Source organism: Aethina tumida, chromosome 3 (genome assembly GCF_024364675.1).
Source record: "Aethina tumida isolate Nest 87 chromosome 3, icAetTumi1.1, whole genome shotgun sequence".
Lineage (NCBI taxonomy): Eukaryota > Metazoa > Arthropoda > Insecta > Coleoptera > Nitidulidae > Aethina > Aethina tumida.
The window spans coordinates 14,379,336-14,406,992 of record NC_065437.1 but is presented as its reverse complement, the minus strand read 5'-3'; the positions used below and the strand labels follow the sequence as shown (position 1 = coordinate 14,406,992).

Sequence of the window (27,657 nt, the reverse complement as noted above, 5' to 3'; positions counted from 1 at the left end):
TATTTTGCTGGCAATGTCTTTTATTTTCAAAGGGTAGTGAAGATATTTGGTATAAAAGAAGTTTTTGTGATTAAATAAATCTAACTTGCCGACTAAATTTAAAGATAAAAACACTGATCATTCATCATTGTATGTTGTTAATTATGCATAAATAAAAAATAATTCCTTTTGCTTATCCTTTATATAATATACCTCACCAGGGGTATTTTATCCAGTGTTGTAGTTAGTCAGATTGGCAAGAATGTATTTTCCACAATTTTTACGCTTCAAAAATTACCCATTACGTCTATAAGCACATAAATTCATGCTTTACAATTGAAAATTTATGAGGGTGTCCCGTTTTAAAATGCACCACACTGTATATAAAACAACGGAATTTAAAGTAAACAATCGTTTCAGATAAAGGCCGGTACATGTTCTATTTTTGGACCCCGTCTCCCGGTTTACCGGGAAAGTTAAATCACCTTACTTTCGACAAGACGTCGAGTGTTCCCGAAAACTTGAGAAAATTGGCGCACGGTATATCATTAGTGGGAGTAGGTTTATTGGTTTAATATTTAAATGGCACTTCTGCCGGATGACGATAATAACTTTGCATCCCCCTTGATTTTCTCCGTTCGGCACATTACAAGTGTTGTTGCGCCAAAACAACCATGAATATTTATCCACTGGAGCTTTATTTTTTCCACCGAACCGACGGTTCACGATCCGGCGCGGGGTTGTTGCGATCCGTCACGGCAATTAAAACAATTTTGTGAAATTGTTCGATAAGCGTGAGATACCATTTCTAACGGTTCTTCCCACGAGGCACAAAGAGTCGTTAACAGCGTTCCGAATCGCCGTTTCGTACATCGGATTGTTATTTTGTAAATTGTTTATGCGTTTAACATAATGGACGCACTCTATTCAACATAAATTCTGTGGCAGTAAACAAATAATTCGATGTGTAACGAATTGATGCACAGAAATTTATGATTGCGGTTGTAAATTAATTAATTGCAGATGATAATTAAACATAAATAGATTTAGTTAATTATTTTGGTTAAGTACTTTTATTTATTCGTTCTTTCGAAGTGTTTTAAAATATTTATATAAATTGTTAAGCTGCGTTGATTTTAAATCAATAAAATGTATATGCATACGCAATATTTTAATTAATTAAACTTCAAAGTTTAATCAATTATTTTACTACCTATTCAAGTGATTTAAATTACGAGCACTAAAATGTTAAACAGACTTTGTAACATTTCTTATTTAAAAAATACATTGTTCTATTCATTTATTGTATTGATATAAACATAATATATATATATATATATATATATATATATATATATATAAAAGTTTTCATGGATATTTACTTAATGACATAGCTTAAAACCTTGTTAATTATTTTATTAATGCTAATAAATGTATTATTAAAATAATTAAGTATTAATTTGGACAATATCTAAAATTACAGATTAGTAAGAAAATTTAACATCTTTTATGCCAATTTTAATATATAATAAGTAGCTATAATTATGGTCACCATAATTATAGCTGTACAATTAATGTTTTTTGTTTTTTCTGTTACTGTTGTGTCTACTGATCAACTGGTCAATCTAATATTATTAGAATTAGGAAATTTCGTATATTTTTATTTTTTAATGGACAAAATTATAGCAACTTTTTATTTTATGATCTTTCATTGATCGCTGTGAATTTAAATCAATTATTTACTAGAGGTCGTTTGTTTATTATAATTATTTAATCATTGGTCGAAGTGAAGCTGTAAAAAAATTAATTCAGTATTACCAACACCAAGAAGGAAAAGGAAGACATGACTAAGAGTTTCCGGCTAAATAAGTCAATGGTTTCCCCTATTATTAATAGATTTAGAGAAACTGATCAAGTGATATATGTACAGTACAAAAAGTGTTTGATTCATCTGAATCCTGAAAGAGACATCATGTGCAATAGAGACATCATGGGATAGGCTTCTACTGTCTCTGTCATGCATGATGTTTCTCTCTAAATTCAGACGGGTCAAACGCTTTTCCTACTGTATAGTTGTTTGGGTTTATTGTTTGACGAACTAAATCAGACCTCTAAAGATGTCAGCCCAAGTTTAAAAACTTGAAATAAAATCGATAATCAGATAATTTGAATATAAAAAACAATCTAAACTTATCATCAACTGAAATTAAAGCCATTATGGAGAAAATGGAACTTGCTGAGATTAGTTCAAGGACTATGAGGAGATGGTTAGTGGATGAGGGTTACTTTGACTCCACACTGACCCACATAACGTTGGGGACGAGTCTATATTTAATTTATAATGCTTATGTTAAACATCCTATAGGAACAAAATTACATACAAATTTTGTTATAAATTTAGTAAAACATGTTGGCGGTTCAATTATGTTATGGGGATGCTTCGATTCTTCTAGTGTAGGCCTCCTTAGACTGTTTTATATATAGAGAGACATTAAACAACAGTTTGCTTCCATATATTGAAGAAATGATGCTCTTAATAAATGTGTTTCAACATGAAAACGAACACAAACACCAATTCAAACTTGTAACAACCTTATAGAAAATATGGGGACCAAGTTTATAACCAAATTCGTCATAAACATTTGACCAATTTAATTGCCCTATTACATTTCAAGAAGTTTGAAGGAAGATTGACTTGTTATATATTTGGGAAATGGTTGAGTCTGTGCCACAGAAATGGGCCAAAATTGTAAAAAAAAGGATATTATATAAAGTGATAATGTTAAAATAAATAATACATATTTAATCATTAGAAATCAATTTCAAACTTAAAGTTCCTATATTTATGTCTAACTGAGTTCAGAAAAATATGTGTAATATTTTATAGAATACGAATATAGGAGTTTTTATAATACTGTATAAAACAACAATAATAAATTAATATTATTTTAACAGTTAAACACATTAAATAAAAGAGTTATGGATAAAATATTTAACACTTTTAAACATTGCTATAATAATGATCACTACTGTAAGTAATATTTTAATTAAATAAACTTCGAAGTTTAATGAATTATTTTATTACCTATTAAAGTGATATAAATGATAATCACTAAAATATTGAATAGACTTTGTAACAATTCTTATTTATAAAATTCATTGTTCTATTCATGTACTGACAACTATTGTATTCATATAAAAATAATCTGTTTCAAAAAATTTTCATGAATTTCAATGAAATAGCTTAAAGCTTTGTTAATTATTTTTTATTATATAAATTTGGTAATGTCTAAAAAAGATTATGAATTAAAATTTAAAAATAATTATTACAACAATTTTAATGCATAATATGTATAAAATAAACTGCACAACTATCTTAGTTATATAAAGTCAACATTTTGAATCGTGCATCACAATTATCGAAACCCGAACCAAAACGGCCCGACGAAACGTAACAAAAGAGAAGATCGTTCCTCTCGATCGTGTACAATGTACCAAACAAAAACGAACCTTTCTTTGTGCATGTTGCTCAACTGGAGATTATCTTCACGATCGCAACGAGCTTTTAAAGTATTAGCGGACAGTTTTCCGCATCTCGCACACTACAGTCACCAATTCAATTTTTTTCCTCTCCTGCAACGGTGCAAAAATGACCACGTGCACACGACCCACAGCCAGCTAAATATTCCGTCGTGCGAATTTTCAGCGCGGTTTTTGACAAAAAAAAGACCGCGTTTCTTGTTCCGTTCACCCACTCACATGATAGCAACGGCCAGCAGGAATCGCGCGAGATGTGTCGGCGGCGGAGCGCATCGGTTTTCAGCACGTAACGTTCGCAATAGAACCGACTGACTGCTGAACTCTACAGGTATTAACTCCCACCAACCGATTCGTTCCCTCTTTCTTCGGCGAACGTTGCGCAACAACGGCTCCGTCTCTGTTTAAACGCCGGGCACACGGAGTTAGTAAAACGACTCCGGTTAACGGTACACGGGTTTGTATTTGTTTATATGCATTGACCAGTTTTTGTAATTAATTGAAATTGTTGCAAGTGCTCGGCCGTCATCTGGGCGGATTGTCTTCGCAGAAGGGGAACGCATTCAGTTTCCTTTTTCAGATGAAATGTAAAGCAGGAAATGTGGCCGTCGCCGTTACGGTACATGCGATTCTGGATTCGTGAATCTATTGATGATCCTGCTGCCGCTTCTGCCGCGGCCGCTGCCGTTGCTGCCGATTTTTATGCGGACCGTACATTAACAGCATGTCACGGAACGGTCTTTTTATGTATACGCGATTTGTTATTGTAACATGTCGTTTATTATCGTTTAATTAATGCTTTTGAATCCGACGTTGTTTATTTATATCCAGAGGATTATATTATAAAATCATTTCGATGTATTACTAACAGATATTGTTTATCTAAAAAACACTACCGATTTGTTGTAAATCAGGGCAGATAAAATCTGTCATAGTTTAAAAATAGCATCGATTTTTATCAATACTTTAAAATTTAAAATAATGTTTGTTCACCTGTTTTGCATCTTGCACAATTACGGTCACTTAATACTTTAATTTCAATCAGACACTCCTTTAATTTAAGTTACAGTAAAAGTCCATTAAAAAAATGGTTTCTAGAATAAAACAGAACATTAGTATGCATTACATTTTCCACAAAAACAAGTCGATTGGTTAATTTTTATAATTGACTGATTGTGCAATTAATTGCATAATAAAAGTAACTCGAAGTTTTGATAACTAGAATGAAATTGCTTAGTAATACCGTCAAGAGTGAATATTGTGTGTACTTTATACTTAACAACTTGAATCTCTTGATAATTCGAACAAAATATTTGTCACTAAATTTAATAAGTAGATACTTATAGAAAATCCTTAATTCAATTGTTAACCAATCGATGGATTTTTATAACTTAGAATAGCTAACATTCATCTTAGAGGAGATTTAAAAAAAAAATAAAATTGGCAGTTATAGAGACTGTTGATAGAAGTAAAAACATTTAGTATTAAAATTTGAAATTTCATGTTTGAATTAAAATTATCAACAGCAATCTGGTTTTTTATGTGTTTTTTTATTGTTTAAATATATTACGGGATGTATAAGATCATGACAAAATATAAATACAATTCAATTGAAATAACAATTAATATACAATAATATTATTTATGGATAGTATTTGTATTTACTTTCAAATCAAATTTGTACTTGATTTTTAACATTATTTTAATTGTTTGCATCATTGTCATCATTAATTTCAACAATACTAAGACTTTTTGTACTTTCAATTATTTCATTTGGTTCTAAAAAAGATGCAATAGGCTTATGTTAACTAAAGTAAAAAATGAAAATGTTTGATTCAAATTTATCTGAGTATCGCGTTAAATCGGCATCGATTGTCGTTTTATATATTGAAATACTGAGTTTTCGATCATTGGACATGGCCATTCAAATAATAATCAAACAAAAACACTATTTCAACAATGCACAGTATATAAACATTGAACTTTTCACTAAATTCATTCAATTTCACTTATAAGATCTACACAGCACTATACGTCAGCTGTATAGCTACAGATATACTGCTATAAGCATGTCGGTGACGCGAACGCACGAGATTTCATCCATCCTAAAAGAGTGCTGTGCAACCATCTAAAAAGTATCTAAGGCGCAAAGCACACTGCGCGTGCGCCAGTCATGAGCATATCGGTGACGCGAACCCAAGATTTTCCCCTACCAAAAAGTGCCCAACGCGGCTAAAGAAGTTTTCACTTCAAAAACAAAAGAAAAACTAACCTCATAAGTTAAAGTTAAATTGAAGTTATAGTGTTTTCTCTTCTTCAATGTTTAACTTTATTTTAGTAGATTTGTCCAGAAAAATATGATAAAAAATATGACTTGTTTTGATCCATTTTAGAAATTTAAATATATTTTCTACGTTTTTCTATTGCCACTATTATTAATAATACTTTTTCGGTCACTCGGTGAGTTGTTTTTTTTTTGTTTGGAAATGTCGAATTTTACTACAAGTACATGCCAAAATAATAATTTTTATCAAAAAATCAAATAAATTAGGTTTATAAACTCAATTTCAATTCACCCTGATAAAGTATAGGTTGGGTTAGGGATATACATTAACTTATGGAATTCGTTTACAAATAATCTTTCTTCACGAAGAAAGTTTGTCATATAAGCAAACTGCTTAAAAATTGAACATTCATCACCATACGGTTACGAAGACCATTCTACGACGCAATGAAAGACTTCCGTAGTAACTAGACTTCGAAGCGAATGTTCTAGGATAGCAAATGTCAGACATGGCAGGTACAAGTGGTTATGAGAAATAGATCAGAAACTGTTGGCAGCCTTTGTCCTAACCGGACTATTACTTAGACATAGAACATCAAGGTTGAAGTGTTCTATTTACGGACGAAAAGAGGATAAGATTGGTGACTGATGACCGTTCAATTCGAGTCTAGAGAGAAAGAGGTGCACAATAACGAGTGAAGTGGTTCCATTTGCAGATAGAAATGTCAAGTTTTAGGATGGAATCAAGTGTGGAAGAAGAACAATTGCAAGAATTGCACAATCAATATGACAGGAGGTGGGTTTCAATTTCTTATTTATGGAGGACAATGCTCACATCGAATCAAGTCCGGGAAGCTCTTAAAGAAGATAAAATTGATACAATGGAGTAGCCATCACTTTCCCCAGATTTAAACACAATTGATCATGCATGGGATTAATTATACACAATAATTAAGCACCGTTTAAATCCTCCAATAATTATTCCAGTCATAGGACAAGTTACAGTTGAAGAATTGAATAATATTCTATATTTCACGGTCGTGTAAATGCTTGATTACAAAGCAAGGGTGGAAATACAAGATATTAAACTAAATTGTTGTCTTACATTGTTATCGTTTATGATAATGAAGTTTGTGGTGATGAAGGTATTTTAATACTATTTTTTTAACTTAATTATTCTCTATTTGTTAAATGTTAAAACGATTTAAAGGTTCTTTACATATGTGAAGGTAGTCTAATAATAAGTAGAGTATAAAAACACATATTTTTGTTAATTTCTATTATTATTATTATTATTGAAACCCCATGTATTAACAAAATAATTTACTGCTAAAAGAATGTTATGAATTGAGTACTGTTTAGTCTACTTTAAATATTGTATATAATGTAACACTCAATGTATTAACACAGTATTAAGTGTGAGACAGTTTTACGAGATAATTATAAAAGTTTCCAAACTTCCACAAGATTCTAATTAAACGCAATATTGTATTAAGTCTAACATTGGGCTTAACTTTATGCCTCGATAACTTTACCAATATTAAAAAGTTACAAAATGTTAGTAATAAGAACTTCAAAAACTTTTATTAATTTATTTTACTTCAAAACTCAATTTTTCAATCTCTACACATTTTCTTTGACATCACAAGTAACTTTAATTTAAACAGCGTTCCCAAGTTGAATTTCAAGCAAAACCGAATGCCATTTAAATGTGTGGTTTAAAACAAATAAAAATGTCACACGTGTCTCATTATTCGAAGACGTGAGTGTTGACTCTAACATGAAACACATTTAAACTAAACAAATCCGATCGCACGAAACGGGTCCCTTATTCCTGGCGTGCAAATGCGAACTTTTGATGTACAGACACATGGATTCGAACGTGACGATATCGCGTATCCCGAGGGAAACGTCGCGACGTTTTTGCGTTCGGATCAATGTCGGCGTGTTTGGTTAAATAGGCTTTTGACTCGATGTGATATCGATACATTTATTCTGGGCTCGTATTTTGAAAGGAATCCTTATATATAACATTGTCACAATTTATGATATAATCTTTGAAGTCGGTATAAAGCAACAATTTAAATCTTGTTGAGTCGAAAAATTTAATAAAATCCCATCTTAGGTATTAAGTGATCTTTATTAAATTCCAGATACATCTTTTTCTTTTTTAAAGTATTTCAATTTAACATATTTCTTTCAAAATAATAACATATTTTCGTTTTTGTTGCATTTCGCCGATTGTTACACTTGAATATGAAGTGGGTGTCTGCTTGATGGATGTCTGATAACATTGTCTTGTTATCTGGACACTCGAGTTCGGCACAAAAACCTTTATAAGGAGGTGAGATGGCACGAAACAATTCAATCATTCATAATGTTTAGATTCACCCTTTCAGTTTTGCTGCTTGTCGCAGTGGTTAATTGTCTTCCCACCAAAACCGGATCCAATATCAAGAGGTAAATGTTTCAATGTTCATTATTCATTATTCTCATTTATTTTTGTCCAGGATTCCTTTGAACAAGGGAAAGACCATCAGAAATACACTAAGAGATGTCGGCCTCCACGCTGAAAGCTTGAAGAAACGTTACACTGAGCTCAATGGAAATTTGGAACCACTCACCAACTACCTCGATGTAACTATTAATAGTACACGAAATTTTTAGTTGACTTGTAATTTTTAATATTGTAGGCTCAATACTTTGGACCAATCAGCATTGGAACTCCACCACAAAACTTCTCAGTGATTTTTGATACTGGTTCTTCAAACTTGTGGATTCCTTCAGTCAAATGTGCCATTCTCAACGTTGCCTGTTGTAAGTTGCTCACATTATTAATATTAATTGTTAAAGCAAAGATTTTATTTAAGTAAAAACTAAAAATCCATTTTTATATTCAGTTTTATTTTTATACATATTGTTTTAGTGCTCCACAATAAATACGATTCCAGCAAATCTTCAACTTACGAGGCTAATGGAACCAGTTTCGGTATCGAGTACGGTACTGGCAGTTTGACAGGTTTTCTGTCCACTGATGTCGTTACAGTGAGTAAGATTAGATTATTATTACATAAGATTGCCGGTGAAAATGATATCATTTCATGAATTACTTGATGCACTCACAAAACCGTTTCCATTCTAATTCTAACGTCTAATGAGACACTGAACAATCTTAAAGTACCATTAAAATATGCTGCTCTACAGAAATTTAGATATACTCATTGCAAAAGCATTTATAAATGTTTAGGTAGCTGGTTTGGAAGTTCAAGGACAAACCTTCGCCGAAGCTGTGGAGGAACCGGGAATTACCTTTGTTGCTGCTAAGTTTGATGGAATCCTGGGTTTGGGATATTCGACCATCTCAGTCGATCGTGTCGTCCCAGTTTTCGATAACGCGGTCGCACAAGGTCTCGTCGACGAACCCGTGTTCTCCTTCTATTTGAACAGGTAAAATTTAATTGATTGTTTTATCTGTTTGTTGTACACTTTAAAAGTTATTGTATACGAGAAAGTTAATTTTATGTTTATCTGCATCAAATTATTAGTCTTGTAAACACTTGAATGAATGCTAGTATACTTGAACGATTGTCATTTACGATATCGTTAACCATGGTTGATGATTATACAATTTACAGAGATCCAGAAGCCGAAATTGGCGGAGAAATTGTTTTCGGAGGTACCAACCCTGAACATTACTCCGGTGAAATTAACTGGGTGAACGTTACAAGGAAAGCCTACTGGCAAATTCACGTCAATTCCATTGAAATCGATGGAATCGAATCTGAATTGTGCGTTGACGGTTGCGAAGCTATTGCTGACACTGGTACCAGTCTGATTGCTGGCCCAGTCAAAGAAATTAAACAGATTAACGACAAGATTGGAGCTTTTACTATTGTCAACGGTGAAGCCATTATTGACTGTAACAAAATTCCTGAACTTCCGGCCATTAACATCGAAATCCAAGGCAAGACTTACACTTTGGAAGGATCTGATTATATTCTCAAGGTAACACTTTTTATTCATTTATTAATTTGAAATAAAATTCCTATTGTTTTGTGTATAGATTACTGAGATGGGAGAAACAATGTGCATCAGTGGATTTTTGGGAATGGACGTCCCCGAACCAGCAGGTCCATTGTGGATTCTTGGTGATGTGTTCTTGGGAAGGTACTACTCCGTTTTTGATCTTGGAAACGACCGTGTTGGCTTTGCCGATTCTGTCAACTAATACATATATAATTAAATAAATTAATCTCCTGATTTATTTTTGTGTTTAATTTTATCTTCTCGGTATTTTCCGTTTTACTTAGTGAACCTTAACATTTGGGAGATGTGTCTTGTTTCTTTCACTTTCTTTCTGTTCTGCATTAGACCATTTTTTTTACATTAGTAACCTCCTCACTTGTTGATACAGCTGCAGAGAATCTTTGAGCTTTGGTTTCATGGAAATAAAGGTTATATCCGTCTCTTACCTTTTGGTGATAACTATAAAAATTATCTCTCAAAAACAAGTTTTTGAGAGATAGTGAAGTGTTTAATACTGCATCTTTTATTTATTACGAAGTGTCGCCAACCAGTAAAACACAATATTCTATTAAATAAATGTGTTAAAGAAAATAACCATCCAATTCCTAATTTTGATCCAATTCTTAATTTGGATCCAATTCCTAATTTTGAACCAATACGAGACAAAAAATCGCAGAATCTCACGAACCGCTACTGATAAAAATTTAAAATGTCTACAATCCGAAAATGGTCTGAGTACCCTCTATACTCAAAACTATGAATTATAAAGCGAGTGTAACAGGAATCTGGAAATGTTGTTAAATATCTCTAGTTACATTAAAGATAATTGCGCGCTCTATTGTAAAAACTTTGAATCATTCGCAGATTACTTAATAAAACTTAACCTCAAATTAATATATATTTTTAAGTTGTCCTGTGATTTATATTCAAAAACAACATTAAATATTGTACAATGTTTTTGACAAACGTGCTTTTAAAACGTGTAAAAAGCAAGTAAGTATACTATATTCACAATTAGAAGTTTACTAACTCTTTTATTTGAGGAACATTATGGTACAAATGGAAAGTGTTGTTAGTGGTCACACTTTTAACACGATTCGTGAAAGATTAGCCGACAAATTAGAAATGATCAGATTTGACCCTTATAGTAAGTACATAAATATATATTCTTATAGAATTTTAAACGGTTTCATTTTAGTTCAAATGGAAAGTTTATACAAAGAGAAAAAAAGGGTTCGGAGTATGTAGATAGTTTTAGGTTATATGTTTAGTTTTATTAAATAAATTTTATTTAGGATTTGTTGTTTCTTTTACACCTATTAAATAATAACAAACAAATAGGCCATGGCATGCACTTCCTTGGTTGGCTATTTTTCCACAGCATATTAAATTCCTCCTCTTTAATTTCCAATGTTGGATCTTCCAGAAATCCTGTTTGGCTTAAATGTAGGTTGCACATAAGGTGATCACCAGCTTTTCCTAAATAGTATGTATTTATTTAGATAAATATATTTTTAGATTTCATTTAATTCATATAAGTCATATTACTTACCTTCTTGAATATATTCCGCATCTTGATTTGTGTAGTTATTGATTTGTCTAGTGACATATGGCCCCTTGAAATGTGCATACCAAAATCCGTTTCCAGACTTATCGATAATTGGAATTTTAAAATATCTATCTTTTTTGTCTTCTATATCAATTTCCCTGATTTTATTTTCCTCCCATTCATATAATTCGTCATCTCCAATTGGAAATTCTTCCAAAGGTGGGGCACTTGGTGCATTTATTGAAGAAATCATATATATTTTTTATACTCACAATATTAAAACACCTAATCAGACTAGAAATTAAATTAATATAGATTGAACAATATCTTATCAGATTGATACAAGATATAATTTGATACAATGATCATGAAAGTATCATTCACTTTCAATACAAATTAAATTATGTCTGTAGTATAGATCATGGCCAAAAATACATTTTGTTGTTTTGCATAATGATTTAAATCAGATAAGATAAATCTGTAGTTATGTTAATTAATATTTATATTAGGAAAATTATTTATCTCATCTTTTTATGATTGAATAAAAGTAATAAAGCTCAATGCGACATCATAAATAATTTAATAAACTCAAAATCAATAATACATACAACAAATGCCTATGTAAAACTTTTAAATGATAATACTGTAAAGCTAAAAATTGCAAGTTTAAAACAAAAGCCCCCATAACACATATAAAGAAAAATAAACTAATAAATAAAAACTGATTATTTCTTTCTGTCAGCCGGTCTGATGTACTGCTTGCCACCGTTCCTCTCCCATTCTTTGTTAAACTCATTCTCTAAAATCTCCGCACCACGTTTTCTGGTCAATCCGGTTTCTTCCAAAGAGAGTTCGCACATTTGCATATCATCCGTTCCTAGAAAAACGTTACGTTCATTATCATTATCCAACTTAACCAGTGTTACTAAATCTTACCGGCGACCAAAAGTATGGGAGCTCTTTCCGGATGAAGCTCCATTTGTCGGGCTACATACTGGCCGTCGAAATGCGCATACCACCAACCTTTGCTGCTGCTTTCGACTCCAGGCTTCTGGAATGGAATGCGGAAGTACCGTTGACTGCTGTGATCCAAGACTTGCTTTACTGGCATGCGTGGGGTCTTCGCTGCTGATTCTATCACTGATCGGGGAGCCCTAGCAAATAATTTGTAGAAAAAAACAGGTTTTTAAATGTATAAATTGATTTAAAGTACCTCTCATTATCGTCCATGGTGGTACGTTTGCGGTTCTTCGCTTTCCAAGCGTGATATACCTTCAGACGGCGATGGAACTCATGACGACAAGCCTCCAAAAGTTCTATGTCGCAAGACGTATTTATTGTATCTCTCAGTTCCGAATATTTCCACTTGGATAAGTCGTATTTTCCTTTGTTTTGTTGATTTACAGTTCTAAACACAAAATTCCATGTAAAATGTTAACATAAATAATTTTTCAATTTGTGTAAATTAATTTTGTACAATTTGCTAATAAACAAAGATAAAAGTACCCACAGAAAAGACTTGAACAATTAGGTAACAAAGATGAGCCCAAAGTACCTTTCTCTTAAACAAATTTGCTCAAAGACTGTTTGAAATTAAGTAAAATAGACTGTTTAATTAGATTTATTTGTTCGTGCTAATCTTTATGTACATGTACATTTATTACCCACATAAATATAAATATTGAAAATACCTGTTAAGCTTGAAGAACTGCCTGGACGATTCCACTCCATTCACTCCACTGATTCATGGAAACAAGAAGCATTGACATTGAACTGCCACCACAATATACAATATTTACAACAGCGAACCAGATAAATTTGTAATCAAACATTCGAAAAAAGCAACAAGACTTTCGACATAGACATCGTTTGATCACAAATTTAACCAAGCTCCGAAGAATAATCGACACAAAGTTTATTCTTACTTGCGTGCTACCGGTGGACTGTCCTCTACCTGCCCGTTGCTTTCCTGTGCCAACCTGAGCGCCAATTCGTGGTCCTGCCTTTCTTGATCCAACTGTTCTTGGTATCTTCTTTGTTCCTCTTCCTCTCGTAGGTGTTGTGCCTGTAGTTCAGCTGCCAATTTCTTATCCTGCTCCTCCTAAAAATACATTGAATTTATGGAAAACATAAAATGATTTGTAATAATAATTACTTGTCTCTTGCGTTCCTCTTCTTCTTTCTTTCTCTTAGCCTCTATCTCGGCCTTCTTTCTCCTGTTCTCCTCTTCTTCTCTTAGACGAGCTTCCTCCTCTTCCTTGCGTTTCTTCTCCTTTTCCAATTCCTCTTGGATCTTCTTCAATCTGGCTTGCTCTTCGGCGTTCTTTTGTTCCAACAGTTTCTTTTGCAAGTCTGACATTTGCTTATCCACTTTCGCAACCAGTCCTTTGTAGAGGGCCTCAACAGCAGCCGGTTTAATCTTTTCGTCTTTTTTGATTTGAGCCCTAGCTGTTTGAATTTCGCTTTTTAGTTTATTAATATCATCATTTGTGCCGTCTTTCTTTTTCAATTGGGTAGCTATGTTTTCAATTTTCTTTACATTTTCGTCCAAATTTCCGATGAGACGATAAGTTTTAATCCTTGGTGCGTGTTGCTTTTTCACTAAATATCCTCTGATATTTTTCTGGAGCAACACCAATGATCTGTATTTATGAGCCATCACGTTCTTTACTGTTTAGAAAGCATAAAATTAATAAATAAAATAAAAAAAAATTATAAGTATACTTACTTTTGATTACAGCTAATGCACAGAATTGGGCTTTGGCCCACCTAGACTTCACAAGCCATTTCTTAACAGCTCCAATAATGGATTTCAAGTTCTCGGGATCCGATTTCATGATTTTGTCGAATTCAGCAAACTTTCCTGGCCTAAAGAACACCCTGGTTATGCCGAACTTGTAGTCTTTTTCTTGCAATTTCAAACTATGAAGCATGGCCTAAAAACATACATTACAATTGGTTGTTTCCCTTAAGTTTCTCAGCACTTACTTCACAGAAAGTTTTAGGTGGCAACTGCTTCAATTCCTTCGGCAAAAATTCAGCGTACATGTTGTATAAGTCGGCGAATGGTGTACGACTTGGGTAACCATATTCCATGAGTTCCAGTACTGAAGTCATTCCGGAACACTTCAATTGCATTAAACTTAATCCACCGTCAAATTGTTGGTCCACCATTTTACTGTTCGGCTTCACGCAACGAATGAAATTCGTACCCTGAAAAATTTGCCGTTATAATTTTTTATTACCAATTAATTATTATGAAAAGTACGTTGCTTTGTAGTTTTTCCATAAGTTCTCCTAACTGAGTCTTGAATTTATTTCCTACACTGATAAAAGTCAGTTTGCCTTTAAGAGTACTGGAGTTGGCGAATAGTGTTTGGATGAATTGGTTCTTACTCTCCTGGATGATGCTTTCAAGAGACGCGTGAAGTGCGTCGTTGTTCTTCTCAATAAAATGTTTCTAAAAAGTTAATTCCTGTATTACTACTTCTCTCATTGTATTAACCAATTTTACTTACCGTTTGATAGCAGACAGCTCCGGCGAAATGCCTGATCAAGAAACCTTCATCATCCCTAATAGTTCTATGAATCTTCAATTTGGAAGATCGAGGTAGCGCAAGTCTAAATTGATTTGGCCAGGCTTTGTGCACTTCCGAAGTGAAATGCGTGTAAGATGATTTGGGCAACTTGGATTCTTCATCCAACATTTGCAAAATACCCTTATTTTTAGTCTCAATTAAATCTATGCAGTCTTGATTGTCAACGAAATTAATTTCGGGTACGCTCAGTCCTTCCTTCTTGTACAATTCTTGTTCGTACTTCAGGATTCTTTGATTGAAGAACTGCTGTAGCTTCTCGTTACAGTAATTAATGCAAAACTGTTCGAAGCTGTTAACGGTGAAGAATTCTGAAAATTTACAGTGAAAATGTGCCTCAAGTTATGTCTTGGAAACTTACCAAAACCGGCTATATCCAAAATACCGATGTAATAATTGGATGCTTGGAACGGGATACTTTGGTTCACACGATTTACTATGTAGTCGAATATGTTGCTGTAAATGGCTTTGGCGAGGGCATCACGAGCTGCACAAGCTTCATACAGTTTCAACGGAACCCTTTAATAGTAAAAAAGATATTTAATAAAAACAATTTAATGCTTATGTTCTATCTTACATGATAACAGTTCCTTTAACTCCTCCTCGGCTGCTCTGCATCACCCTGGAAACAAGGGCCTGCTTAAGATCTTCAGGGTCGATGCCTAAAAGCTGAGCGGAGAGTACCAAAGACTTTTCCTTGCTGGCGGCCAACCTGCAGCCACCCCTAGTGTCATCGGGATCGTCTTCGAACTCAACGTTGCCGAGATGGAGAACGGCAGCAACCGTCGAATAAACTTCCAGTCTCTCTGCGTCCGTCAGTCCGATGCGAGCGAGTGCTTCGTCTAAGTTCTTGAAGTCTTCAACGTCGTCCAAGATGATGTCTTTTAGCGGTCCTTCGCTCGTGTGTTCCTTGCTTTTCTGTCCAGGGGAGAGCAATTTTTCCGTCGACGGTTTCGTGAAGTACCTTGTGCAACCTTGCTTTAAATACTGAAAAACGAAAATGTACACAAGAAACAATTAATATTAAACGGTAATTTACGTTGAAGTCGTCCGGTTTGGTGAGCTGCAACTTAGTCCTGACGTTTTCCGGGGCGCCGGCCATCAACATGTAAAAAATGTGATAGCTCCTCTCTTGTTCCTGGACGGAAACGACGCGCGACTTCTCCAGAAGATAATGGGAAATGTATCCGCCAGCCACCTGGAATTTCTTGTTGAAGTGCACCTCGATGAACTTCCCGAATCTGGAGCTGTTGTTGTTCCTGGTAGTTTTAGCGTTACCGAAGGCCTCGAGCACGGGGTTGGCGTCCAGGATCTTCTGTTGCAGGGCACCAGCTTCGGCGCCCCAGGAATCGCACAAGTACTTCAGCAGGTGCTTCGTGGACTCGGTTTTGCCGGCACCTGATTCACCCGATACAATTATAGATTGGGATTGTTTCAGGACTTTCATGTCCCTGAAGGCTTTGTCGGCTATGGCGAATACGTGGGGTGGTTTTTCTCCAAGCGATTTGCCCTGGTAGCTTTTCACTGTCTCCGGGGAATACAGCTGGGGGATTTCTTTGTACGGATTGACCGCAATCAAAATGTTAGCTACGTAGGACTGAAATGACATTATTAGGTGTGTTAAATTGAGCTAGGTTAAAGACTTACATAGATTTGGTTCTTGTAGTATCTTGTACGAATGTTGTTGAGAAGGGTACCTTCGTTCAAAAACATCATTTCACCTATAAATTACACAAAAATTAAAATAATATTTTAGAGGTAGTGTTAGGTCTAAGTTCACGAATATTTCCTTCAGTAAATTATACATCTTATTACTACTATAGACGTAGTTGTTATTAATTAGACTGTATCTCAATAATAGCCATATTCTACGAAACCACGTCGTTTCATTCGGCTAATTACAAGCAAGTAGGTTACCTAACAAGTACTAATTACAGCTTTACAACAGATTTATTTACATAGCAGATTCTAATCTGCACAAGAAAAACTTTAATCGTCATATTTCATGAAATGAAACACTTACAGTTGTCATCGTAGTCTTTCTTCTCGTCGTCCTGCGCCCGATAGATTTCAGAGAACGGTAAAATCCTCTTTGGGTATTTGTTATTTAAGGGAACGACTTCGGCACCTTCTTCGGTCAATTCTGCTATACGACCCAGGACGTAACCCTCGGTGGGGTCCCGAGCCCACACGTACTCATTCATTTTTGAAACTGAAAACAATTAATTAAAATTAATTTGAGCTAAATTATGGGATATAAAATCATTATTGTTAATGAATTACTTTTCCTTGCGTAATTCCTGACATTAAAAAACTAAATAATAGAAATAATATTCTCAGTTATCTGTGTGTGCGAAAGGAAGCCATATGTTGTGAAGGTAAGTAACCGTATAATATTTCACTTAACAAAACTCAATAATTTGTTGACGTTTTAACTTAATAAAATTACTAGAAAAAGTAAGTTGATAAAAATACTTCAATGGGGATATAATTAGTGAAAACACTTGTTTATTACTGTAAACGATGAAACGGTAATTGTGGCAATTAATCACAATTCTGGAAATTAAGTGAAAATTGAGTCAGAAATGCGTTCAACAAAAATTCTCGGAGTAGAATCTAAAAGTGTGCGCAGCCAATAAATATTTAAAATTAAAATTAGACGAATTATAATCCTAATGAATTAGTTTATCATATTGCGCAACGAATAAATAATAACAATTTGCATGGAGCGTAGTATGCATGCACCGTATTTAACCCTAATTCATCTGTACGAATATTAAAACATCATTGTCGGGTAAGTGGGTCGTCGCAGTTATCCGAATTAAATTAACTGTACCCGTGGCAGGTGGTTGTCATAACTTTCGAACTCCGTCAAAAATAAACACGGTCTAGAAGAATAGTACCGTACTGCCATGTACTTGTTGAATACCGTTCGATGTAATTTGTTTCACTACCAAAAGAGACACGTTCCAATCTCATGTATTGACAATTAAATAAGTGCAATAAATGATAGTTGCGAAGGTTTTTAAAACGAATGGAAAATGATTTTTTATGAACGGTTGAGGAGGAGTATAATTGGATTTTCTCAGATAATCGAGGATAATTAGTGCAGCCGGTAAATATAAATGGGTTCATGGCGTTGTGCCCTTGAAACGATATAAATCATTTGTATACAGCGTCGTCCGTCCAAGGTCTAGGTCCCGCTGTTCCTCTAGCCCACATAAATAATACACTCTTCTAAATTGGTCGTGTAACGCCATCGATTTTTGTCACTTTTGCGTGACGGAGACAATAAGAAAAATCAATTCACTCGCAAACCACCTTAAAGTTCACAGCTTTTAAAGTTTCTTTTATGGAAACATTTTCGAAAAATGAATCTTTTATTTCCAATTTTCGGAGGTGCAGCTACATTTTTGAGTATAACTCGTGACCTAATTGGCTAAACAAACATTCAAATTAAAGATGAACATTCTGCAACTTTTATTTATATAGTTTTGAGATCGATGTAGTAGTTCAGATGGCAGCGATTTTAATATCTTAATAAAGAGTTAATAAAAATCCAACATATTATGAAATTATGAATTTTACAGTTATTTTTTAGCAATTTTTATGTTTTTTCTTCTTTTTGTTGAAATTGAAGATACCATTTGGTATAATAAAATTATATTATAATAAATTGAGGATCCATTTTTGTCTATTTTTATTCCCATTCTCGTATAAGAAAGCAAATATAATCTCCTAAAATGGCTGTATCCCAAAAACCATAATACCATTGCTTCATGGCATTTATTTGTTGGAGAAAACTTATTTTACCTAAATTGACTGTAAATAGAGGAAATTAATTTTCAATGATATGTGCAGATCTGAGATATTAAAAAAAAAATACGCATTATTTAAGAATTCTTCAACAAATCGTCAGTTTAAACAAATTCCGCAAGTGACAAGTGTTGTAAATTTTTTGTTTTCAATTTTTTAACTACATTCCCTGAGGAGACACCTTCTTTGAACTTCGCGTATGAAACCTCTTTATCAGGTTATTAACGAAGTTTTTGATGAGTCAACACTTCCAAAAATTGATTGACAGAAAATGTTTCCATTAAAAAATAATTGTGAAATTGTGACTTAGCGTGGAAAAATTTATAGAAAAATCTTAGTGGCAGATTTTTTACCAATTTCTGTACTAGTATAATTTTTGAAATATTGCTCTGTAACAGGTGTAAATGAGTGGTAATTTTATTACTGTAGATGTTAAATCAGTAAAACCCAAGTGTTTTTAAAAGATTCGTTATGACAAGTTAAGGAGAACGATTTTACACAAATATTGATGATGTACGACTATACAATTCCTATTCAATATTAATCACTGACCTTCCGATGATCAGATTTTTCTTACATGATGACAGATTCACTCTTCAGCTAATGTGATGTATCTATTTACACATCTCTCACAAAACCCGAAATATTTGTTAGGTACCTTTGTTATCACGGGAATTTAATTACAAATATACAACAGGAATACAAAAAAGCATATAAAAGTATAAACAAATTTATAATTACAGATTAAATTGGTAAAAAGATTGTGTTTATCAGTCGACAAAGAAAAAATAGTTCAACAAGTAAGAAAGCTTTGGTTTGAATATTACAAAAAATTAGGTATAATCTAACGAAACAAATAGAAAATTTTATATATTCGACTTCCAAGAAGGGGATGAAGTGGACGGTGACTCAAGTCTTTATGGAACAAAACGTCACCAACAAGGCTACTACGTTAATCAATGAAATTAACTGAAAAATTGTACCTTCACACACACACAAATTTATTTAAGTTTCCTTATAATAGAACTTTAATCTAAAAATGTTGACAATATTTAATATACATAAATAAATTAGGAGAAAAAATTGTAATAATTAATAAATCATTCATAATGTAAAAAGACTTGAGCGAGGTATCTAATTACTTTTCATGCAGCAAATTATTAGTGAAGAAATTATAAAATAGCTTACACAAATAGAATAATTAAATTAGATGCAAAACAAGGTGTGAAAAATTCATATATTATATTTGATTTTAAATTTAAGGATATATTTTATTTTAATATATACTATCAATCTATCAAAATTATTGAAAAAAAAATAATAACTTCTAAACTATTGGGTTTAGACATAGAACATGGTATGTCCATTTTATTTGCAATTACATGTAGAATTTAAAATTCCAAAAGTATACAAGGTGTTCCTCTAAAAATAACAATATTATTGAAAATTAAACATAAATAACGAACACTCTGTATAAAATTTTGGAATACTAATAGTGGCAACTTCTAGGATGACCCTTGTTTAAGGTGTATGACAAAAATCAAACATCCAGCATCAAAATTAGTGGCTTTACTGACATTTTAGTTAGTCCATCAATCTGTCAAAATTTTTGGAAAAAAAAATATTAACTACTGGTTTGGATATAGGACATGGTAATTTGTAATTACATGTATAATTTAAAAATTCAAAAATATACGAGGTGTTCTATGGAAAATAGCAAAGTTGGAATACCAAAAAAGCAAAACAAAGCTTAAATCAAATTTATAATTACAGATTAAATTGGTAAAAAGGTTGTACTTCTACGAATATTTAAACAAAATATTCAACAGTCGACAAAGAAAAAATAGTTCAACAAGTTTTGCTTTGAACACTACAAAAAATTCTGTATAATCTGACGAAACAATAGAAAATCAGATGTTTAATATATTCGACTTCTAAGAAGGGGATAACATAATGTCACCAACAAGGCTACTAGATCAATCAATGAAATTAACTGAAAAATTGTACGTTTTATATCCTTCATACACACAAATTTATTTAAGAGTTTTCCTTATTATAGAACTCTAATCTAAAACTTTTGACAGTATTTAATATACATAAACCTATGTACAATTAGGATAAAAAATTTGTAATAATTAGGCTCAATCAATTTATTAATTCTTTCAAATAAAACTTATAAACATCAAAATTCAAATAATGCACTACATTGAATAACAATTAAGAGTTTCTTACACCAAAGATTATTGTATAATATTTATTACTTGATTAATGTGTTGATATCCAAATCAGAAAAGTGGTGACAGTTATTACTTTCCGTTTTGCCTTAAGGTAAAATTTAAATCCATTATAAAAACTAGACAAGAGGTATGTAGGAAATCGTGGATTGTTTTCTTGAATAAGTAATACCAAAAACTGTATATATAAATAATTAATTAACATGTAAAATTCACCTGTTACAACTTAATGAAATCTTTCTGATCAAACCGTGTAATTAGGCAAACAAACCAATTGATCGCATTTATAAGACCAACCTAACGTTTCTCCTTTATTCAAAGAAATTGTTAGCATCTCGACCATGTAAACAATCGCCGGTTATAAAAACAATGCATCGGTGAAATAAATCTTTATTATCGGTGAAAATGGAAATTTAACGTGAATAGTAAACAACCTTATCGCGTCCTACATGTAGACTTCGTTAAAATTGCGGCTTCCTTTTTTAAATTTAATGCTGCGGTTATTTAAAGCGCCGATCAAATCCTTAAATCGCTAAAACCACATCATCGTCACAATGAATCACTCGTCTTTGTTACTGGCGTTTGCAAATAACAGTACTAACGACCTACCTTTCTAACTCCGACCGGTGCAGTTTAGTTGGTCTCCTGAAACAAGCGACGAAATTTAAACATACAATTTACAAGCGGCATTGTAGTAATAGCACTTTCTAGGATTACAAACATCGTAAAAATAATCTAGATCAGCTCGATAAAAATGTAGTAAATTTCACTATTACTGGCGGAATATGTAATTACTTGCGGAAATTATTACTGAAGGAAATCTTAAATTAGCCTACTCGACTAGATGCAAACACCATATGTTGATGTAAAAAACTTATATAAATTAACTTTGTGTTAATAATATTTATTGATAAATTCGTTCTATTTTTAGTAATAACAGAAAATTACAAAAAAGACATATGGCGATTCAAATAACCATTGAACTTGAATATGTGGTTTAGTTAAAAAATATTCATTAATAACCAACAGAGACGTAACAGTTACATGAGTCTTGGCGCATAAAAAAACACGGACGACGAAGCTGTTTTCGGTTCGTAATGCGTTCGTTTTGTACATAAAAAGAAACTTGTTCGCATTGAACTTGATTCGAGAACTTGAAAACGCACAATAATGTGGCTTTTCTGCACATAAAACCGGAGGATCGGGCATCGGACCCAGACAGACACACTTTTCAGTTGCGTGATCCACTTAACAATTAACAGGCAACGGATCGCGAAGATTCCTTTGATTAGCTGCCCAACAATATTTACATTTTGTTAATGAGCACAAATGTATTACTAGGATGTTGGTTATTTTTTGTTATGGGCATGGAAAACTGTTATTATTTAGCCGAGTGTGAATATTTAATAAAAAACTGCGACTGTGCATAAATAGAGTGTGAACTATTCGAGTAAATAACGAAAGTGAAATAAAAATAGGCGTTTTTATGTTTAATGGATTTCTGTGACAACACTGTGAACCGAATTTAATTTTGTACGGATGGATACCATTATCTTATCGGCAAAAATCGATGAAGAAATTAATTAAATAATGCTATTTTCGTCTGCGACCGGAATATGATGGTGACTAGTCAGTTTTTAGACCTTTTGGTGAACACATGTTATTTTACTTACAACCCATTATCGTTATTAAAAGCTCTGCAAGAAATTATGTATGTGTTATGTGGGAACCCCGCCGCCTTTATAATTGGGTCTAGGTGGTTTCACATCATTTCATTGTAAAAAATGATGCAATGAAGTCGTAATTTGGTAAATATTATATTTAGTTGTGCAGATAAATGCCCTAAGGTCGTCCAGTATTAGTAACACCATTGTTCTTGTGGGCTGTACAATTTTACTGGACCATTGTTGACAAACAGTTTCATTGTTTTACGGAACAGTTGCACCGGAACAGTTATACGTCATTTGAAAAATAGTTCTTTTTGTCTGGTCGGTGATTTTTCTGGAATCACGTTTGTGAGGAGAGCAATGCACATTGTGCGAAGAGATCAGTGAACTGCCGATTCAATAGACATTATTCTATTGGCTATTATTATACCTACATCTACATCCACTTGGATGAAACAACAAACGACCAGTCGCTCAAGAAGCAGACAGTTCGCGGAGCACATAAATAGTCCGCTCACGTTTAAGCACCTAAATTCGTTCTTGATGTTTTGCATTTACTTCGGTGTACGGACATATAAGAACAATTGGAAACAACGATTCTATTTAAATATTGTCGTTGTACGTTTTTAACAAGATAAAATTTGATAAAAGCAATAATAATGTATATATGAACACAGATTATATATAAAACAGTAATAATATAAACTTTTTTGAATCACATTTACTGAAGGGATGAAGATGTTGATAGATAGTTGAACACAGTTTTAAACAACTCAAAAGATATGAGCATTACAATGTTGTCTATATTTATAATTAATAAACAGCTATAATTTAAAGTAAGCTGTGTTATTTTCTTTATTCGTAGTATAAAAAGACTGGAGCGAGGTATCTAATTACTTTTCATGCAGCAAATTATTAGTGAGGAAATTATAAAATAGCTTACTCAAATAGAATAATTAAATTAGATCCAAAACAAGATGTGAAAAATTGATATATTATATAATAAGGACATACTGTGTACTATCAATCTAATAAAAATTTCTGGAAAAAAATTAATAACTTCTAAACTATTGGGTTTAGATGTAGAAAATGGTATGTCCATTTTATTTGCAATTATATGTAGAATTTAAAATTTCAAAAATATACAAGGCGTTCTATTGAAAATAGCAAAGTGTATGGTACTTTGGTGGTAATTGAAAATTGTTCAAAATAAATTACAAAAGTAGTCAGGATATATGTGCTATAAAAATTTCAAATCAAAGTTCCCTCTCTCCATAAGTTTCTAATGAATAACCTTGTATAAGAAAATTGAAAAAAAAAAAAAACAAATTTTCATGCCTAAAATTGATGTTATTTTGTTAATGTCGAAATATACGAGAACAAATGAAAAAATATTCTACTTTATCCTTATGTTCATAAAAGATAAAATTTGATAAAATTATTAATAATACAATAGGTTAAAAATATACAAAAAAATACGAATAAAGTGATATAAAAATGTAATAATGCGAACTTTTTAGCATAATACATAAAAATTTGCATAAGAGATGCCAGATAACAGCGGTTTCCAGTTATATATACAAGTTTAGAAAACTATCGCTTATAAATTATGACGACCATAATGTTTACCAGTAATATATTCAAGTCATAAATTAATTAACATTTGTTATAATTTAAAGTACTTCATATTAAAATTACTATTCCATAAGTGTAGTGTAGAAAACACTCGTCGCATAATAACATATAAAATGTAAGATCAATTTACAAGTTAAAGTATTTAAAGAATTTTTCTTCCAATAACATATGGTTCAAATGCCTATAGTGACTAGTAATTAAAGTAAAATTATGGAGTGGACCTTTCCTCTTCTGCCCCCGTTTAAAGCCATTAATCAATTCTAATTGCATCAATCAGTACTCTGTTTATATCAATCTAATCAGATAACAAGTTACCTGTCACAAACACTTTTTAATTCGAGTGCATTTGTCGCAAATTAAAGAACCGCTTTCACCTTTAAAAATCACCTAAATATCCGCGTTTAGAGAACGACTGTTAAAGGTCAGCGTATAGGGACCGAACAGACGTGTAGTTCCGGTTATCCGGACGAACCGGATGCGCTCGGACCTATTTATAATAACGTTAATGTCACCGGAATTGCGGTTTACGAGACTCACTTTCACACACACACATTCATAGACACAGGTAAATCGAAGGGTGATGTTGTATTTATGGAAACCGGGGTGAAAACCGGTATGTGCGAATATTGATTATTTTAATCAAAAAGCTTACCTTGTAGTGATTTCAACGATGTGCTAATAATAATCTAATTCTACCGTCGGCCGTAAGAATTAAATTTAATCTTATCAGATGTGCCACTATTAAAAATATCTATCTAACTTTTTATTATTTGTCCGAGATAAAACGCATCGATGTGGCAGAATGAAAATTCGTGAGTGTGTGATTACATAAATGCTAAAATTTTATGCAACATTTTCTAAGAACAAAGTAATTATTAGAAAATGCAACGTTTCAACTTCCGTCCATTGTAACGACCAGATTTCGTGTTAACAGGTTCTGTACAGAATTCGGCAGATTGTACCATTAGTTTATAAATAGATTTTACAATTTTGAACATTTCGAAACAGTTATATTTTTTAATTGGCTACTCGAATTGATTATGGAAACTATTACAATGGAGCCATCAATTTAACTTCTGATACGTGGATACAAATTTAATTAAAAATAACTTTTGCTAAAAAAGTATGAAGTAATTATAAAAACATCACTTACTTATGTGGTCTATTACTGATTATACAGTGTGGCCCATTTGAGAGTGGGACACACTCACTGTCCGATTTTGACAAACTTTTTTTCAATTGTAAAGCATGAAAATACCATGGGTAATTTTTGGGCGTGGAAATTGAAGAAATCATAGTTGAATTTTAAATTTTCATAATTAATCATCTGCTGAAATTACCCCAGAACAATTGATAAATATAATCATGAACTTATCTAAAGATACAATAAATGAAAGAATTAAACAGTGAATTGATGGAAGTAAATAAAATTGAATATTAAGGCTATTAGTATTATTAACATATAGTTTTATATTTCAATATTCTTGAAAAATAAGATCATTTGTGCTATTTTTGATGGTTTATTCCATAGGCTACTTAATTAAAAAAAATAAATTCATAAAAATAATGTGAATTTTGGTATACCCATATCAGGGGTGCCTAATCCAGAGGAGTAGTTAGATAAAAAATTTGCTAGTATAATTTCTTCAATTTCCATACCTAAAATTTACCCTGTAAGCTTTGGTTTTGTGCCAAAAAACTTTGTCTATAAGTACATATTTTCATGCATTACACTTAAAAAAAAAAGTTTATCAAAATCGAACAAAAAATACAAATTTTACGGGGGTGTTCAGCTTTCAATTGGATCACACTGTATATAATAATAAAACTAACTGATATTATTAATGTGACAGAAAGCTATCCAAAATAATATTTAGAAAAAAATGTTAATAAATATGATAAAAGTTAATAAAATAACAAATCAGACGATTAAATTTTTTATTGTCTTATCTGATATATCTTTATCATCATTATATTTATATACATTTATGAGTTCTAGAAATCTAGAATTTATTGCACTACCATGAAACTGAAACTAAACTGGACATAGTAAGACAGAACGACTTAATCATTACATTAATGAAAAACTTTGTTTGAATTGAGAAGTCGACGAATGGAACAATATTTAATCAAGATTGTCACCCAGTTTTTATTATCATTGTTATCATAATGTAATATATCACAAATTTATCAAATTATAATATAATGATTGATGGTAATTTTCAAGTATGTACTTGCAAATTTAGTCTTATTTCTGGAAATAATAGAGTTAAAGTGGATTTACTGAATCAACAGTAACAAATGTTTATTTTATTATTTTCTAAACTAACAATAAAATGACACATCTAATTAATCTAAAAATAATCTCAGTCATTCATACGGCTTTAAGCAAGTCAAAAATCATTGATAATAACATTTCCACCTACAAAAATCACTGCCGCAAATTTCGATAACACCTGATAAAAAACCATGAAACGTGGCCGCGGGCTTTCAAAATTGCCAGTTTTTCCCTACAAATCCATTCAAATCGGGATGAAGGCAGCGGGAGCGCCGCACACACACACATTCTCCGCTCCCTCCCACGACAATTGCACATGATTGTGGTTTAATCATTTTGACATTTATACCGTGGCGATTTTTTTACCTTGATCATCTGAATAATCGAACCGCCGGCTTTTTAACGTCCCCGACAAATTGCAGTTTTATTCGGTTTTATGTGGCAGATTAAGTTATGTTTTTGGTAGATTGCGGTTTGTTGCTAACCTGTTTCGTAAAATCCGTCGGTCGTCCAAACAAAGCACCAATTAAAAAAACTGACACAACCACCTGCACGAACACCTAGCCCGCTTCTGACAAGCTTTTGAACTCTGTTTATGTCCCACTGCGCAAGATTAGTACGACTTGATGTTTGATGAGGACCGCAATGTAATTATTTAATTTTATTAGATGCGTAAGTTCTAAAAAAACCAAGGGGCGACTTATTTTTGAATTTTTATGATATATTTTCGTATCCGTTACTAAAAATTCCAATAATTATGGAGAATTTCTTCTAGGTGTTATCTGGGTTGCCATTACAGTTGGATATCAACAGGTGGTTGAACCAAGATAAATCCGTTTTATTATTTGATTTTCTCTGCTATAAATGAGTTGAGATTATTATGTATAAACATACAAGAAAAGTAAGTGCTTTTAAAATTTTAGTACTATACAAGTTATTAAAATATATTAAAACTATTATATGGAACTACTTGACTGTATGCCAGTACTACCTTGATGTGTGTGCTATGCATCCGGCCAACTATTATAATTTTATTCTTTAAAAAATTGCGGATTT

The 27,657-nt window shown here is 32.4% G+C and overlaps 4 protein-coding genes and 1 long non-coding RNA gene across 6 annotated transcripts in view; 2 read left to right on the top strand and 3 right to left on the bottom strand.

Moving 5' to 3' along the window:
- The window catches only part of LOC109598832 (uncharacterized), a 50,613-nt gene extending 46,817 nt beyond the window's left edge, over positions 1-3,796 (bottom strand). The window contains exon 1 of the mRNA XM_049964693.1: positions 3,490-3,796. Within this exon, the coding sequence (XP_049820650.1) occupies positions 3,490-3,503 (14 nt within the window). The 5' untranslated portion in view covers positions 3,504-3,796. The remainder of the gene's footprint in view (positions 1-3,489) is intronic.
- Positions 3,797-8,097: 4,301 nt separating this feature from the next.
- LOC109604296 (lysosomal aspartic protease) lies at positions 8,098-10,064 on the top strand (the record flags this gene model as incomplete). Its single annotated transcript, XM_020020821.2, has 8 exons — positions 8,098-8,144; positions 8,186-8,260; positions 8,311-8,437; positions 8,494-8,617; positions 8,727-8,845; positions 9,048-9,247; positions 9,436-9,805; positions 9,864-10,064. Coding segments are annotated over 8 exons (1,227 nt in total), but the record flags the coding sequence as incomplete, so codon positions are not given.
- Positions 10,065-10,684: 620 nt separating this feature from the next.
- Positions 10,685-11,123, top strand: LOC109604297 (39S ribosomal protein L33, mitochondrial). Its single transcript, XM_020020823.2, has 3 exons — positions 10,685-10,819; positions 10,870-10,973; positions 11,025-11,123. The coding sequence occupies exons 1-3, from the start codon at positions 10,779-10,781 to the stop codon at positions 11,072-11,074; spliced, it is 195 nt and encodes a 64-aa protein (XP_019876382.1). The 5' UTR covers positions 10,685-10,778; the 3' UTR covers positions 11,075-11,123.
- On the bottom strand, positions 11,097-11,760 carry LOC126264929 (uncharacterized). The gene is made up of 2 exons (XR_007547510.1): positions 11,379-11,760; positions 11,097-11,305 (listed from the first exon to the last, which is right to left on the bottom strand). It is a non-coding gene; the product is annotated as an uncharacterized LOC126264929 (long non-coding RNA).
- A 176-nt stretch (positions 11,761-11,936) lies between these two features.
- Positions 11,937-27,188, bottom strand: LOC109604295 (myosin heavy chain 95F). Of its 2 annotated transcripts, XM_020020820.2 has the most exons (17): positions 27,087-27,188; positions 21,631-21,666; positions 16,995-17,183; positions 16,619-16,692; positions 16,011-16,568; positions 15,549-15,958; positions 15,333-15,490; positions 14,894-15,282; positions 14,644-14,835; positions 14,364-14,588; positions 14,104-14,311; positions 13,531-14,045; positions 13,301-13,476; positions 13,067-13,114; positions 12,589-12,783; positions 12,312-12,529; positions 11,937-12,252 (listed from the first exon to the last, which is right to left on the bottom strand). In XM_020020820.2, exons 3-17 carry the CDS (start codon positions 17,173-17,175, stop codon positions 12,101-12,103), a joined length of 3,699 nt encoding a protein of 1,232 aa, XP_019876379.2. In that variant the 5' UTR covers positions 17,176-17,183; positions 21,631-21,666; positions 27,087-27,188; the 3' UTR covers positions 11,937-12,100. The 2 variants fall into 2 exon arrangements, with proteins under 2 accessions (XP_019876379.2, XP_049820638.1); XM_049964681.1 differs by lacking the exon at positions 13,067-13,114.
- Between the last annotated feature and the right edge of the window lie 469 nt (positions 27,189-27,657).